This window comes from Archocentrus centrarchus, chromosome 1, assembly GCF_007364275.1.
Source record: "Archocentrus centrarchus isolate MPI-CPG fArcCen1 chromosome 1, fArcCen1, whole genome shotgun sequence".
Taxonomy (NCBI): domain Eukaryota; kingdom Metazoa; phylum Chordata; class Actinopteri; order Cichliformes; family Cichlidae; genus Archocentrus; species Archocentrus centrarchus.
Genome location: NC_044346.1, coordinates 16,561,638 through 16,579,937, shown reverse-complemented (window position 1 = coordinate 16,579,937; position 18,300 = coordinate 16,561,638). Strand labels below are relative to the sequence as shown.

The 18,300-nt window shown below is 39.9% G+C and overlaps 1 protein-coding gene across 2 annotated transcripts in view; it reads right to left on the bottom strand.

Annotated features, from left to right (window-relative positions):
- tbck (TBC1 domain containing kinase) overlaps nucleotides 1-18,300 on the bottom strand; it is a 52,257-nt gene that overhangs the window by 15,494 nt on the left and 18,463 nt on the right. For both annotated transcript variants that reach the window (XM_030737653.1, XM_030737661.1), the window contains exon 23: nucleotides 11,410-11,582. In XM_030737653.1, the coding sequence (XP_030593513.1) occupies nucleotides 11,410-11,582 (173 nt within the window). The remainder of the gene's footprint in view (nucleotides 1-11,409; nucleotides 11,583-18,300) is intronic.

Sequence of the window (18,300 nt, the reverse complement as noted above, 5' to 3'; positions counted from 1 at the left end):
TTTTCCTTTTACAGTACGATTTTGGGCTGTAACAGGAGACACGCACAGCTTTTCTACTTCCACTTTTCAATATTTCTGAAGCAAGTGGATTTCTGTTTTTGTTTTCAACAAATATTCATAGTCTGATTACTTCAATAAGGGACCTGGTTTCAAATATAATAAAAGCTATTGCCACAGTTTGTTTGGATTTTTCCAAAGGTGCAGACTCGCTGTGTCGCATCAAGACATTTAGACTGAGAAAGTGGGAGAGATTTTTGGCGACGTACATTGTTATCAACAAGCAACTTTGTCCTGCTCTTTTAAATGATCTAACAAGAGCTTGACAATAGTTATTTGAAGAAAGATACAATAAGAGAATCCCAGCAGGTAGGGATCTACATATTAATGAAATCTTTGATTTGGTGCAAAGAAAAAGTGACTAAAGTTTTTGATTTTTTTTTTAAAACCTTCAATCTGATGTCTAACAATCACGGACAGTGAAGCAAACACCCAGGAAAAAGAAAACATAGGACTTGGCAGTCAGTTCTATAGGAATAGATGAATACTTTTTACCAAGGAAATAATGCATTCACTGTGAATTGCTATTTTGAAATGTATTCAAAAGTACTGTGAAAGGGAACCTCAAGGTTTCCACCATGAAAGGGTTGCTGTAAGCAGACAAACCTTCAAGACTCTGATCATTGTTATTGCAGTACTAATTCTACCAGTAGATGCGCAGCTTCAAAAATGGCCACAATGATTAAATGATTAAAAAAATACAATTTGTGTTTGGTTGATTATTTCTTTGTTGTATCAATGCTTCTTGGCAATGAATATTATACTGGTGGAAAGCCTGTTTATTTCTCCTTAAATGGTGCCTCATTTGAAATGAAAATGCATTTGTGGGCTGAGCAACAGAGTTGAGGATATTGGTTGTGCCCATGAAAAACTTGTCAAGTCTTCTCTGCCAACACCAAACAGCTTATTCCGCTATTGACTCTTGTTTTGAGCTTCTGGTACCCCTCCAATGATGACAAGCCTGATTGTCATCATTGGAGGCAATCTCAGTGCAGACGGATATTGAGATGAGATTCTGCAACTGGTGGCAATCCCATATCTCCACAGTCTGGGACCGAACTCTATCCTCCAAGATGACAACACTCGCCCCCACAGAGGTTTATCAGAGACTACCTCCAAAATTTGGCAGTGGAGAGGATGGAATGACCTGCCTGTAGGCCTGACCTCAACCCCATTGAACACTTTATGCCTGTGTAACCAACACAACCACATTGGCTGACTTGCAACAAATACTGGTTGAAGAATGGGATGCCATCCCACGGCACTGTGTGACCAAGCTGGTGACCAGCATGAGGAGGAGGTGCCAGGCTGTTGGGGTTGTGTATAGTCCTTCCACATGCTACTGAGGCCCCTGTTTGTTAAATGAATAAATTGTTAAATTGCCAACATGTCTTGTTTCTTCAGACTTCAATCATCTAATCCAATAAGCAACACTAAACAAGAGTCAAGAGACAGTCACACAATGGGACTCAATCAAAATCTCTAAGTGATAGTGACAGCATGTCCCAAACAGGCAAAGTTCCCCCTGTACCTGAATTCAGTCTTTTTAATTCTGCAGCGATGGTAATGTAAAAATAGTAACAGAGGACCAGAACTGAATGAAAATAAAGAATAATTGCAAAGATTTACAGTGGTAGTGCTATGATTAAGTCAGCTTGGCCAGCAGCAAAATGGCTGTAAAAGCATGTGCAAGGTTGAAGTCAAGTACGTTCCTCTTGAGAGTAGACAATGACAACACATCTGCTCAGTACAAAGCGTGCCTGTGCAAACCGAGCTTGCAGATAAAAAAATTTCAACATTAATCTCACATATCTTTCACTTTAAAAAATTATTATTAAAGCACTAAAGATATATATATATTTTTTGCCTTTTTGCCTTTATTAGATAGTGAGCAATGAAGAGAGGCAGGAATATGGGGAGAGAGAGAGAGATTGGGGGGGGGGGGGCAGAGGGCTAAGGGTCAGACGCAAACCTGGGCTGCCTGCACCACAGCAATGGCGCATATATGGTCATCTGCTCACCCACTGAGCCACCCCGGGGCCCAGTGCTTTACATTGTTTTAAAGGAAATGAACTGCATTAATTGGCATTCTGCATGGGTTTTCTCTGGGTACTCCAGCTTCTTCCCCCAGTCCAAAGACTGGGTTAGGTTAACTGGTGATTCTAAATTGCCAGTAAGTGTGAATGTGAGTGAGAATGGTTCTGCCCTGCCTCTTGTCCTATGGCAGCTGGGAAAGGCTCCAGCCACCCTGTGACCCTGAATTGGATAAGTGGAAGAAAATCAATGGATAGATGGATGAATGGCACTATGGTGACCAAAAATCCCAAGTTATCCTAACGAGACAACAAAAAGTAACACTCTGTTTTGGCTCCAAAAAAAAGATGTGATGAACAAAATAATTTGATGCATGTATTTTTCATCAATGTCACAGAACTCTGAGGAGAGTACTACTAAAGTACATTTAATAAAAAAAGATAATGTTTTTAAACTGACCCACAAATCATTGTATTTGTCATACTCCATGCATAAATGCAATATTCATAGTGTAGGCTGGAAAGAGTATGTGTTATTCACAAGAAGCATCGGCTCATGTAAATCATTCTTAAAAGAGATCAGATGACTCAGGACAAAGAACTGTTGAAGAACTGATTTGCATAGAGCTGGAAATTTTTAGTCAACTCAGTGAGGTCAGGTATTTATGAGTGTTTAGTTTAACAAATTCTCTAAATGTAGATGATTGAGCGCCATGCCAGGCAGCCAGTGCCCAGCTAAGGTGACCCAAAGGCATTGGCAGAATGCTAAATGAGAGGGGGAGGGATGAAAAAAAACAAAACAAAAAACAGAGTAACTGCTAAAGGCTAAAATGAATCTTTGGAGCTGGTTAAAATCTCTGTTCACGAAGTTATTGAACTGGCATGTTGCCCATGGCAGAAGAAAGGCTGGCATCCTCTAAAAACAAACAGCACTGCATGCCTAAGGTTTACCAAAGAGCACCTTGGCACTCCACAGCAGCAGCAGCAGCACTGAGAAAATACTTTGTAGATAAAGTTGAAAGTTGACAACACAGCACTACATAAATGGCTTAAACAGGGCAATGTATACCAAAATGATAAGATCATCCCAAAGGCAAAGAGCGATGGAGAGAGCATTGTGACTTTGGGTTGTTTTGCTACCTCTGGGCATAGAGGGCTTGTCATCAGAAGGGGTGGGATTAACTGTGTCTTTTGGAGATAGTCTGGAATAACCTAAAGTAAGCCATTCACACCAGAGAGTGTGGCTGAGCTGAAGCAGTTTAGCAAGGAAAAATTTCATAAAATTTCCCGAGTGTTGTACGTATCTGATCTGATTTAGCATATTTAAGGTTACTGTTGCCTGACCAGTTTTTAGATAAAAAGCTTCACCTATACTCCTCACAAGCACTGTGAATGTCTGATAGACATGTTCAATAAAAAGCATAAGCACACTGTGTTTGTCTAAATCTGATCACACTTTATGAGCAGTTGCTGCAGGAAACCAGGTGCACTGGTCATGCATACATCAGTTACAAAGTGCAGAAGATGCAAATATGTTGATACTGTTAATAGAGCTTGCTTCTTCTCTAATGCAGGCAGTAACTGTAGTAAATGAGAAAAATAAAGGAAAAAGGCAAGAAACAAAACAAAAATGAGTCTTTGCATATGTTTTCGGGGAATAAACCATTTGTGATTTGCCTCTGTACACCAACACAGAAGATTTTAAAATCAAACTCTCAAGATGTGATTGAAGTGCAGACTTTCAGCTTTAATTCAAGGGCTTTAACAAAAGTATTGAATTAACTGTTTAGGAATTATAGTCATTTTTATACACAGACCCCATTTTTAGATGCTCAACTGTAATTGGACAAAATAATATCATTTTTAAATATGAGGATTATTTTTTAATACTTGGATAAAGATCCTTTGCAGTCCGTTTGACTGTGTGAAGCCTAGTATCCATGGATATCTCCAAATGCTGTTTCCTCCCTTGAGATGCTAAGCCTTTACTCCAGCTGGTTGTAGTTGCTGCTTGTTTGTGAGTCTCTCTGCCTTCAGTTTTATCTTCAATAACTGAAAAGCATGGTCTGCTGGGCTGAGATCAAGCCAACTTGGCTATTGAAAAATACCCGTTTCTTTGCCTTGAGAGACCCTTGGGTTGCTTTTGCAGTATCCTTTGGGTCATTATCCATTTGGACTGTGAAGCGCTGTCTGATCAGTTTTGCAGCACTTGTCTGAATCTGAGCAAAGACTAAAACCCTGTGCACTTCACAATTCATTCTGATACGTCTATCAGCAGTCACATCATCAATCAGCACTAAAGACCTGGTTCAACTGGCAGCCACACATGGCCATGCCAAAACATTGCCTCCACCATGTTTGACAGATAATGTGGTATGCTTTGGATCATGAGCTGTTTCTCTTCCCATCATTTCCAGTTAATCTTGGCATCATCTGACCAAAGCTTTAGTTTTTCCAGAACTATGTGGGATTTTTAAACATGTTTTCTGGCAAAGTCTAAACTGACCTTCTTGTTCTTGACTGTAACCAGTGGTTTGTACCTTGATGTTAACCCTCTGCATTTACATTCATAAGGGTGCCTTGTAGACCGTGACAGTGATATGTCTACCTCCTCAACAGTGTTCTTAACTTGGTTGGATCTTGTAGAGTTGTTTTTCTTAATCATGGACATTAATCTGTCATCATCTACTTTAGTTGTCTTCTGTGGTCTTTTTGGCGTCTCAGAGTGTGCCAGTGGATTTTCAGCCTAATAACAACCTCCTTTACTTGCAATAACATCTCTTGGAACCTCATGTTGAGAGTTCCATTGAAAAGCAATCAAATGCAAGGTCATCTATTGGAATCAATACCAGATCTTTTATCTGTTTGATTTGTGATAGATTAACAAGGCAACAGGCCTCACCTGGCCATGAAACTGCTTGTCAGCCAATTGTCCAATTAATTTGAGCTTCTATGGGTGGCAGTGGGCAGGTGCAACCTTGCAACCGGAGGGCTGCTGGTTCGAGTCCCCGTCTGAGCGCATGCTGTCATTGTGTCCCTGGGCAAGACACTTAACCCACATTACGTAAGTGTGAATGTGGATGTGTGTTTGGTGGTAGTCAGAGGGGCCATAGGCACAAATTGGCAGCCACACCTCTGTCAGACTGCCCCAGGGCAGCTGTGGCTACATTAGTAGCTTACAACCACCAGGTATGATTGAGGTGTGAATGAATAGTGCATGAAATTGTAAAGCGTGTGTCTAGAAAAGTAGTATATAAGACTAATGCATTATTATTATTATTATTATTATTATTATTCTATAAATGGGGTCTATGTATAAAAATGGCTGTAATTCCTAAACTGTTACTGCAATCCTTTTTTTAAACCTCTTGAATTAAACTTGAAAGTCTGCGCTTTATTTTAAAATTCACTCTGCTGGTGTACAGAGGCAAAATTACGAAAGTGCAAAACTGTCTAAAAACATATGGACATTTTTTTAATGCTTGTCATAATAAAAAGCACAGAAAAAGTGGTGAAATGGCACAGCCTGCCTTTCAGAAATGATTTTTAAAGATTACTCACTGGATTAAAAAGCCTTTTAAGTGCATGCAGTATAATTCAGAGATGATTGCAAACCTGTAACTATGACAACACAGCAATGCCAATCTTTCCTGTGCACGTCATTAAAGAATAACTGATAGATGAGTGTTCAGCCAACTCACTGTGTTTGGTAACAGGACATTTTCTGCTCTTCAAATAGGTTAGGCATTTACTTCAGAAAATGAAATGTATCTTCAATAATCATTGCAATAAACAATAAATGGCAGAGTCTGAATGAAACCTTAGGAAAGCCAAATGATGTTGCTGTATTTATCTATCCACACACACATGCTGACAGAAATAGAAAAAAATTTGAAGCTCATCTTTAGTTTTGGCTGATGAACCACCACACTGTGACTTAAATGTCACAGTGAGCAGTGTGAGTCATCCAGGAATGGCTTAATGACACTTTGGCATTTCACTGGCCTGACAGTGATGAGGCTAATCCTGGGCCAAAGGAAAGCACTGGATTTTAATGCACTAACATTTACGGTATAAGACTGGAGAAAACAAAAACAAACAAACAAACACCAACCCCCACCCTCGCACCTCCACTTAATATATTGAACTCAGAACAGCAGTGTTGTACATCTTGGAGAGAGCTTGATGACAAGGTCAGTGAGTGCCTTGACTGAACATGATTATTACTGTGCTGGGATGTTCGCAGATCAACCAACAGTCTGTGGTGTTTGAGCATAAATTCCTAAAAGAGAATCTCATTTTATCTGCAAAGTCTGCACTCAGACAAAGAAAAGACAGGCATAATTGAGGTCATGATCTGAGAAAAATGCTGACAACAAATACCCAACGGAGCGGACACACACACACACACACACACACACACACACACACACACACACACACACACACACTTACTTCCATAGAAGAGGATTTTAAAACAAATCATCCTCCCAACGTCTCATGTAGTTCCTGTTTTCATTTTGGTTACACAGCAGTTAGGCCATTGTTACGATTACTACACTTCTGCTGAGACGTCCAGATGTGCACTTTAACAACTGAGATGAAATTGCTGAAGTGTAATGCTTCTCCAGTGTTTCTCAAACAGAATCAAGGGTCAATATTTGGCCATGACCAAAATTTGCCAATAACTGATTGATGTGGGGTTTGTTTATTACAGCACTTCCACTGTACATTTATTAATGTTTCATACTCGACTCCTTAAAAAAAAAAAAGAAAAGCTGCATAAAAAATCCTACCCAGCTATTTTTTGTCACATCAACTGATGTGTGACAAAACTGTGAAATTATGAGTCTGCAGTGACATTCACTGTATTAATATAATTAATACATTGAACAAACTACACCGATGCATTTGACAGTGAACACGCACATGGAGTCAGTAGAATGTGTGATCCCCCCCCCCCCCCCCTCAGATTTTTAACAATATTTCTGGCAGCTGTAAGCCATTTACTCTTAAATATATAAAAATACTACAGTTTTAGACATGATTTCATTTCCCTTAACTTGTGCGAAGCTGAGTGAAAAAAGTATTTGTCTACAGTGGCCCAGTTAGTAAGTAACCTCAGGGAACTGTGTGAAAAGAGAAGGAGAGCTTGTTTTCCCCTATTCAGTCACTCAGGACCAAGCTGACTGGACAGCAGCTGTCATGTGAGATGGATGTCTGTTCACTACTAGGGCTGAGAAACTGCTGACAGAGTCTCCCGCTCTGTTACCAGAGAGAGAGGGGGGGGGGGCAACAGAGCGAATGATATTTGGGACTGTGGCTTACAACCAGGAAATGGCAGAATTTACTAAATGCATCTTTTTAATTACTAATTTACTGTTTTAAGGGTTTCATTTTGGATTTGGAACATTAAATGCGGTTTTGTTTGCTTTTCTCTCCAGTCATACTGTAAACTTGGCTTTGTGTGTACTCCAGTTATGAGAGTGACATTTCAACACAATGCACTCCCGCCTGAATGTTTTCAGAACTAGAGGTGGGGTACACGCAGATGCGACCACAGATCAATGCCACCACCCATACAAATGAGCCTCAGCTGAATGAGAAAGATTAGAGCAATCACTTGGGCACACAGCAGATAGGGCTGACAGAGTGTTTGGGAGCTTTCTGGGCATGATGCATTCAGGTGTGAAAGACAAATAAGACTGCTCCACAAATACTAAACAAAGGCAAAAGACCCGTGTGAAACAGAGGATCACATCAATAAACACTTATCAAAGAAAAGCATTAACACTTTTTATGCTGAATGGTTTGAATCCATGATTGCTATACACTTACTGGCCACTTTATTAGTGCTAGTACTGAGTTGGACACCCTTTGCCTTCAGAGCTTCCTTATGATGGATCCATCCCTGCATGTTGTTTATACCATATTCTAACCCTACTATCCGAATGTTGGAGCAGAAATTGAGACCTCAGTAGACCAGCAACGTTTTCCCAATCTTTTAATTTATTATTCACAATTAATTAATTTGGTGAACCTGTGCAAATTGTAGCCTCAGTTTCCTCTTCTTAGCTGACAGAAGTGGCACCTGGTGCGGTCTTCTGCTGCTGTAGCCCTCCTGTTTCAAAGTTTGATGTATTGTGCATCGAGAGATGCACTTCTGCATACCCCTTGGTTGTAACGTGTGGTTATTTGAGCTACTGCCTTCCTATCAGCTTGAAGCAGTCTGCCAATTCTCCTCTGACCTCTGGCATCAACAAGGCATTTTCACCCAGAGACCTGCTGCTCACTGGATATTTTCTTTTTTAGGACCATTCTGGGGTGGTGACTCGGGAATGACAGACTGGGTTGGTGGTTCCCCTGTTTAAGAAAGAGGACGGGAGGGTGTGCGTCAACTACAGGGGGGAATCACACTCCTCAGCTTCCCTGAGAAAGTCAATGCCAGGGTTCTGAAGAGGCGAGTCCATCCGTTAGTCAAACCTCCTCCAGGAGGAACAATGCGGTTTTCGGCCTTGTCGCTGAATACTGGACCAGCTTTTCATCCTCAAAAGGATATTAGAGGGTGTGTGGGAGTTTGTCCAACCAGTCTACAGAAAGGAAGGCATTCGAGTGTCCCTCAGGGTATCCTGTGTGGGGATCTTCAGAAGTATGGGATGTCTGGCCTGTTGTTATGGGCCATTTGGTCCCTGTACAGCTGCAGTGAGAGCTGGGTTGGTACTGCCAGCAGTAAGTTGGACTTGTTTCTGGTAGGTGCTGGACTCTGCCAGGGCTGCCCTTTGTTACCAATTCTGTTCATAATGTTTATGGACAGAATATCAAGACGTAGCCAGGTGTTGGAGGGTCTCCACTTTGGTCGCCTTAGGAGTTTATCTTTGCTTTTTGCAGATGATATGCTTCTGTTGGCTTCATCAGGTGGTGACCTCCAGCTCACACTGGAGCAGTTTGCAGCTGAATGTGAAGGGGCAGGAATGAGAATCAGCACCTTCAAGTTGGCCACCATGATTCTCAGCCAGAACAGGGTGGAGTGCCCACTCCAGGTCTGGGAAGAATTACTAACCCAGGTAGATGAGTTCAAATGTCTCGGGATCTTGTTCGTGGGTGGGGGGGGAGTGGAGCATGAGATTCACTGGGGTGGTCGATCTATGTTCTGAAGAGAGAACTGAGCATAAAAGCAAAGCTTTTGATTTACTGTACAATCTAGGTTCCTACCCTCACATATGGTGTCTTTTAGTCACTGGGTAGTGACCAAAAGAATGAGGTCGCGGATACAAGTAGTGGAAGTGAGTTTCCTCTGGGCTCTCACTTAGAGATAGGGTGGAAAAAAAAAAAAAAAGAGACAGTTGAGGTGGTTCGGGTATCTGACTAAGATGCCTCCTAGATGCCTCCTAGGTGAGGTGTATTGGGCATGTCCTACTGGGAGGAGACCCCGGGGCTTCAACTCCTGGATCAAACCATGAAATTCTCCCTGCTGCTGCTTTCTCATGACAATTGAATGAACCCAGAGTCTCTGTTTCTTCCTTCTCTTGTTTAGAAACATCAGGACCTCATCACATCATTGCTTGATGTCAACTTCATTTTCACAGAGCTTTTATGAGGATGAATTATTTGCAAAAACACAACACGTTCGGTGTGTATATGTTACGCGACAAGTTTGCATTCAAAAGATTCAGAATTTTGTGTCGTTTATCGCAATGTGTCTGGTGTGTAAAGGCCTTCACTCTGGGAGAATCTTCAAATCAAAGATTGGGGTGGCTTCCCAAATTCTTGTTAAATGGTGAACTTGGGTCACTGCTCTATAATCATATCCTGATTACTCAAGACAAAATGTGTTAAGTGAGTTAGTTTAGTTCTTGAGAAAAAGGGTGGAGGTACCAAGAATCTGTAAACTCTGCCCTAACAAAAGAAGTTTTGAAATTATTACTGGGGTGGCTGTAGCTCAGGAGGTAGAGCAGGCCATCTACTAAATGGAAGGTTGGTGGTTAAATCCCTGACTGCTCCACTCTGCATGTCACAAGTATCCTTGGGCAAGACAGAGACAAGAGATTAATGTCTTGTCTCTTGGGCAAAATACTGAACCTCATGGGAGGTTACTGCACTCATTGGAGTGTGAATGTGTGTGTGAATGTTAGATAGAAAGCACTTAGATGTAGCAAAAAAGTGCTTGTATGAGTGAGTGTGTGTGTGTGTGTGTGTGTGTGTGCGTGTGTGTGTGTGTGTGTGTGTGGGTAAATGAAGACATGTTCAAGAGTGTGCAAGCAGAATAGTGCTATATAACAACCAGTCCATTTACATCTGCCTTTCTTTCAAGTTGACCCCAAAATGCATTAGACTGTATCTTTAAAGAGAATTAATCTACATAAATTAAAAAAAAATTATAATCAAAATGATTTCAAGTACTGTATATTAAAATGGGTTTCAACTCTGCACTTTGCATTTGTTTTTACTGCACTACAAACTTCTTAAAGTACCTTTAAAAAGAACAAAGAAAACTCAATGAATATCTACAAAATACAATACTGTACTGTTCCCTTTAAAGTAAATACTGCCCGGAGAGTGAACTGCCTTGGCAGAGGTTTACCTCTTGTTTTACATAAAAAACATTTCTCATAAGTTAAATCGGCCACGTCGCACATAATAGTGCCAGTCTGTACAATTAGCACCCAAGAAAATGTCCCATTTTCTCATGAAAGCTATGCAAACATTTGATTTATTATTAACAACAATACAAATATAATGTGGCATTCATTTTTTAAATCATTAGATCGTCTCCTTCATATCACATATACTCTGTATTAGCGTTAGCCAAATTGATACACTGATTCTGACTTATTAATACAAAGAGAATATTACCTAATAAAACCATGAAGCAGATTGGTATTCTATAACAAAGGTAACTTACAATATTACCAAGACAGCACATCAGCAGACACAAAGGATATAATTAATTTAAATCACTAGTACATGCCCATTTTGGAGTATTGTTTGACCTGACTGAGATTGAAGTACTTAATCACACTGAGAACAGTATAAAAAATATATGAGATGTTACTAAAATGACCGAATGCTTTCATAAGGTGCAAACAGGTCCACATTGCTAGGTGGCTGATAGGCACCATGATGCCCTCATAATATCTGATATAAATAAGAACCTTCAGGGGTCTAAGTTACGTATGAAAAAAGAAATAAAAGATAACTTTCTTATTGGTGACTGCTTAATTTAAACTCTCTTCTCCTAATTAAATGTCAATTCATCTTAAATTTAGACCTTCTTTTTGTAATTTACATGTGTGACTCTGTGTATGAGAGTAAAACTCACCAGGTCTGTCTTGGGCATGTCCTGGTAGTCGGACGAGAAGTATGTCGACGTTTTCACAAAGCCATTGTCACCAGCAACCTTTGGTGGCTGAGCATGCTGTCGGTATGTTGCACTCTTTGGAGTCCAGCAGAACAGGCTGATGGATTCACGGACACAGCGCTCAATGTCAATTTCTGTGCAACACAAATATTGGGAGAAAAAAATATTAAAAATGTCAGTGTTGGAGATGCTCCCAGCCAATGACTCTTGAACAAGAGAGTATACCTCATATTTCTGATGGATTAAAAAAATAATCATATATTCTTTATGTTTACCCAGTTACCCTGTTTAAAATGGCTTATCTATGCATGCAGCCTAATCATGACCAATGATTTTTTTTTTTAACATCACTAGGTGAAGGACTAAGCCACTAAAAGCTGCGCTGTCAGGCTCTAAGACACAGTCAACATGATCTCACAATGCCAGAGCTAATATTCTTATTTAAAACAGGTAATATGTTTAATTAATGAAGCTATTGGAAATGCTGTTTAGTTCTGTAGGTCTTTAACCAGGTATAGGGCAAAAAAAATCATTTAGAATCTGAAATAGTGTGGGTAAATAAAATGCCGAAAGTTTAAAGATTTAACTTCTTACAAGTACTTATCTAGACATTATATGAAAAACAAAGAACAAAGAGCTGTTAATTTCTAAGTTCTAAGTCATCATCTTATTTCATCAAACTGTTTAACCGCTGTGTAAGAATATGAATGATTTAATACAAAAAAAAGTGATTCTCTCCCTTGACTCACATATAAAGCCTGAGAGATTATGTAAATGTTGTGTGGGAGGTTTAGTCAAAGAAGTGAGCAGTTTGACCTTGGCATTTTGCTGCCATTAATAGTCTTAAGTAGTCATCCAGCAGCGCTAGTGGCTCTTTCAGATAATAACTGCCCATCGTTTAGCTGCCGCCTCTCATCTGAGCTCTCGTCTAGAATAAGTTTTTAGTGCACAGCAAAATTTCTACTCTTCCTCCCAGTGCCTCTGTACTATTATCTACCCTTCCTGCTTCTTGTGCTGAGAACAGAGAGGATTAGGGAACAGGGACTCACTGGATTAGCCAAGGATTTGGGTAAATTAGGAATTTTTTCCCTTGCAATCTTTCACACTGACAGCCTCTCTCTTTCACCCCACTTTTTTGTGGCTAATAAGCAAGACTGGCTAATGAGCACTCCTTGGTACGACCTGCACCTGGCCAAGGCTCTAGTGAAATTACATAGAAGATATATCTTTTCTCCTCATCCATCTCATCGCAGTGTCAAGGTTAGGGGGTTCTCAGCTCTCATGGGCTAGCACCTCAGAAACTCGGTTATAAGGTCCATTCCGGTGAAAAACACACAGGAGGTCTGAGATTCCTCACCGACAGGCTTGCAGGCAGTTCTGAGGAACACATTTTCCCCTCCCTAGGGCCATGAATGCTGCATGCAATCACTCCTGCTACTAAAAGAGGCAGAAATGAAGAAGAGGAGATTGATAGCAGCTTTAACAAGTCTTGGGCTCGGCCGGGCATTCCCAAACAGCCAATTTTGTTAAGAAGCCAATTTTTCTTTTTTGTCAGACAAAATTACATTTACGTAATTATGCATAGGTGCTGAGTGTGGGTTGTGACTTGTTGCCACAAATGGAAGAGTGGCATAATTATTTAGGAGGAACTCAAAGGCTTTCTGGAATTGGACTGTGGCGCAATGGAAGATGGAACAAACAAGGATGAAGATGTGAGACGAGTGATTTCAAAGAGAGAACATTTGTTTCAACCCATTATGTTATAACAAACACACCTTGAAATTAATAAAATGAATCTTGATTGACCTGTAGATAATAAAGCCAAATAGTGAGGCTCGTGACTACCTCCTTCTCATTTTTTGAACAGTGGAGCTCTTTAAATGGTAAATGGACTAGTTCTTATATAGCGCTTTTCTACTCAGTATGAGCACTCAAAGCGCTTATACAACCTGTTTTGCATTCACCCATGCACTCCCATTCATACAAGCACTTCCATTTTTACAAAGCTAAGTGCTTTTTAATTAACTAACATTCACACGCATACATACTCCGACAGAACGGTCGGAGAGCAACTTGGGGTTAAGTATCTTGCCCAAGGATACATTGGCATGTAGCCTGGAGTAGCCAGGATTCGAACCGCTGACCTTCCGATCAGTAGGTGACCTGCTCTACCTACTGAGCTACAGCCACCCCACTTTAATAGTAATTCATGATGACACTGCTGTTATTAGGTACTGTGGGCCATCTGTGGGAAGTGGCAACTTTCCAAACATAAACTTCTGGCAAAATACTGGTGTTCTATTCTATTTTGAGGCTGTTTTAATAAATAAATTTAGAATCAAAAATATCAAAACCACTGACAGGTGAAGTGAATACGATTCAGTGCAAAATTCTGCTATGGGAGTCACGTGGATGTTTCTTTGACACGTACCACCCACTTAAACACTGTTGTTGACAAAGCACACTTCCTTAATCACAACACGCACCCTCATGGCAGCAGTCTCCTCAAAAAAGAACAGTGTGCTCCACAACACTCCTCAAGGTCAAGGTGTTGACCTCGTCTCCACAATCCCAGATCCGGATGCCATGAGGCAGCCACAGGATATGCTGGAACAAGCCAGACTATAGTAGCCCCTCACCAAACTCTACAGAATCCAAAGGCACCACTGTCCAGCACCACAGGACAATCCCAGAGGCTTTATGTCCACACCCTGAAGGGTTAGAGCTGTTCTGCCAGTATAAGGAGGAGCTACACAATATCAGTCATGTAGTTCATTGTTGTGGCCGTTTAATATTTACTGCAGTGCATTATTATATACAGAGTGGGTGCTTAGTTACATGATTTACACTGTGACTGCATAGATTTGAGTTGTTCAGGTATTGTTCTTGGAAGTTTGCATAATTTATTTCTTTGCTCAGTCAATGCACTTCACTATTTACCCACCACCTCACGCTAAGAAATCAATCTGAGCTGGCCTGAAGTGTTCAATATCTTTATATTTTAAACATCACATGTCACATGTTGGGGATCAGTTACTATTAGATTTAGACGAGTTACAGAAGCGCCTATCTTGTAAAGATAGCTCAGTATTAACAATAATACTCTACAAACAAGCATGCTTACTCCAAGTGGTGTCACAAGAATAACAAAGCTTCTTCAAACTCTGCCTGGGATATTTAGCTCATCTACAAAACTGTGTCCAATATAACATAAAGTGCCAAAATCTGGCTGAAAATAAAATAAATACCTTTGAGAAGTAAAGCTTTGATTTCTTTTCTTGGACTAAAAATAAATATAAAAAACCAAACAAGATATAACAAATGTTTGGTTTGGGATGTATCATCCTTGCAATTGTGGCTACAAAGTCAGGTTCCACTTGACACATGGGAACATGGAGGGAATGCAAGGGCGGTGAAAGACAACACCTAAGATATATACTGACTACTCTAGTCATTAGTAACACATGTTATTATTGATGCTCAATAATGCAACTATCAAATTAGCCAATCACATGCCACCACATGGTAAAGATGCCCTGTAGAAATTCAAACTGAGCAGAAAAGGTGATTAAAGCCACTTTGAATGTGGTGCCATGGTGCCAGACAGGTTGTTCTGAGTATTTCAGAAACTACTGATCTACTGGGATTTTCCTGCACAACCATCACTAGGGTTTACAGAGAATGGTCTGAAAAGAGCAAATATCCAGTGAGCAACATTTCTCTGGGAGAAAATGCCCTGTTGATGCCAGAGGAGAATGGGTAGACTGCTTCAAGCTGACAGGGAGGCAACAATAACTCAAATAACCGCTCGTTACAACCAAGGTATGCAGAACAATATCTGAATGCACAACACATTAAACCTTGAAGCAGATGGGCTACAGCAGCAGAAGGCCACACCAGGTGTCATTCCTGTCAGCTAAGAGCAGGAAACTAAGTCCCTTAGTACCAACCACTAAAGACCAAAATCTCTGAGAAACATTTCCAAAACCTTGTAGCATCTATGCCACAAAGAATTTAGGCAGTTCTGAATGCAAAAAAGGGGGTCCAACCCAGTACTAGAAAGGTGTACCTAATGAAGGGGCCAGTAAATGTAGCCAAACCATGTTCACCTTAACTAGAATGTTACATATTCTGATCTATTTGCATAGTAGAAAAAATAAGCAAACAAACAGAAGTTGATAACAGATCAAATTTATGGTCAAAACATACTATAATCTGTGTTTTCTATGAAGATACAGCCTTTAAAATTATCCAGCTAGTTAATCATATAAGTGGGGCTATTTTTTTTTTTTTTTTTTTAAGAATCTGACTTATTTTTACAGCATGAAGTTTTTATACGAGCTGATTAGCAGCCCACAGCCTGTCAGCCTGTGGGCTGCTAATTGCATACTGGTACCAGTCAGAAAAAAATTATATAATGTCATTTATTTATTTTATTTTTGGTTCTAAAATTAAATAAGTCGTGTTGGTAACTCACACAGAAACCTCTACTTGCTGAAAGTGAGTGAAGGAACTTTGACGTTCAGCAGCCACAAACATGGCTTCAGGTCAAGACGTACAGCCGAGATACTTTACCTGCTACCCAGAAACACCTTAAGGTTAGTTGCTTGTAATGGGAAATAGTTTTATTTGTATACTATATTGTATACCATTTTAAAAACCCATCTTCAAAAGCTCCACAGCAGACTATTGGCCTAATCCTGAAATGTAAATGAGAATTCTATTTGTACCATGGCAAATCTGTCATACAGACATTGCTATTTCCCAATTCTACTTCTCCTTCTACTAGTGTTCAAGGTGTCTTTCTGTGCAGTGTTGCCATAAGCAGTTTCAGTAAGTCATGGTTGTTTTTCTCAGAGCTAAGCATCTATAAGTAGAGCTCATCAGTTCTGGGCCCATCTCGGCTCATTGAAGCAGATGCTAATGTCCCGTGAAGGCAAATGCCGCTGCATCATCAGTAAACACATGGTTCCCCTTCAGCCGGGGAGCCTCTCTGGTCCATTGTGAATCAATGATGTCTCCAAACAGGACAGAGTTTTATAGATTACCCGAGGCTACGAGACTAATCAAATGGGAATCACAGAATCCGATTAATTGCAAACAAATGGGAAGCCGAGATGAATGGCTCGCTCCAAGTCAAAATGCTGCACAGCGGGGTTACCTGCGTCACATTTTATGTTATATTCCAATATACTGATTGTCATATCAATCACGGCACTTAACTGAAAGCAAGTCAGTGTTTTTCTTTCTTTCATGTTTTTTTTTTTTTAAATCATCTGGAGAGTCAAACAGACTTTTTGTGAAGATAAGTCATCTTCATATATTTGCATATATAAGATTACTTACAATAGACACTACCATGATTCAACTGGCATAATGAATACTTGGAAACATGGCAGATTTTTCTTTGAAACTAGACCTCCCCTCTTTGTTGGAATATTTGCAACTATGGGCTTCATGGTGTCATGGTGTAATAGGCTTGTCACTGAGAATTACTGTCTCTATTCCTATTTACTACCAAGAAGGAGGAAAAGAGAAGAGTGTGTCTGAACCATTTAAGAGCTACTGTCTCGCAATATTATCTTGACTATTAATTTTTATTCTGGTAGTTGCGTATTTGAATAGAAAAGGAGAAGGCCTTTTTTTTTTTTTTATTTCACAACTAAATGTCAAGTCTGCTTATAGATCCCTCAAATGTTCATCCAGCTGGCTGAATCCCAGAATAAGTCAAATGTATAATGTATGGTCTCTGACTTCACAGTCAGTCACGACCACTATGTATACACTCCCATCATGCACAAGCTAAAATGAAAAGAAATCAATGAAGGGTAGATGACATGCTGCACAGCAGATAACCTCTTTATACAAAAGCAGGTTTAGGAAATCATTAAACTGCATGATGGTTCAGTCTGAAGTACCATTTTGTAATTAAAGTGCTGTTCTAATATTCTAATTCCAATATCTAATAGAGTTTAAACATGCATGTTAAAATCTGCAATTTTCTATAGTTTTAGACCCCATACGATTCTGTGATTTTTCCTTCTGTGTGTACAACGTAAGCTGGACAGACTATTTATGTCCAGCCAGCAATATGGTATACATTTTCTGCCTCCATACATGCGGCTCCTGTAGTTACAAAAATGTGACGCATGTGGACTCTGCTCTGAAACAAATGAATGCGAGCTTCAGTTGTATGAGGACATCAATCCTGCACGCCTGATGGCAGAAAGGAGCAGGTGCAGTACACAAATCACAGGATGTCTACCATAACTCACAGAGTGTGTGTGTTTGTGTGTGTGTGTGTGTGTTTTCATGAACATGAATGTAGTGAGGCAAAGCACACACTGACCTTCAACACAGTTTTTTTCAACAATTGCTGAGAATAACTATTAAAAAGTTAAGCTTGTTTAAAAAAATGCTTTATCTTTGTTTCCGTTTATGTTCTATGCATTGTCTTGGACGCATCGTATTGAATGAATGAATATTTATATGTTCATAAAATTTAAGATTTAACTGCTGGCGTCTATAAATAATTTCTTATTGTATTTCTGAAATAAAACCAAAAACCTCCGTTGATGTTGAGATGATTTATTACAAAAATCATTCTCACACAAAGGGAAGCTTAGCGTGTCCTGTACTCTGCGTCATCAACACTGGCCTGCTGTCAGACCTCATTACAGTCAATTTTTAAACCTGCTAATGTGCTACTGTGAACCAAGCCACAGACATTTAAGTATTTTGCACTATGATTCATAAATTTTAAGATTTTTGCACACTAGATTACATTTTGAATGTATTGTTACTTCTGTTGAAATAATAGTGGAGTTTGCAGCAGCCAAAAATCCTGGGCTA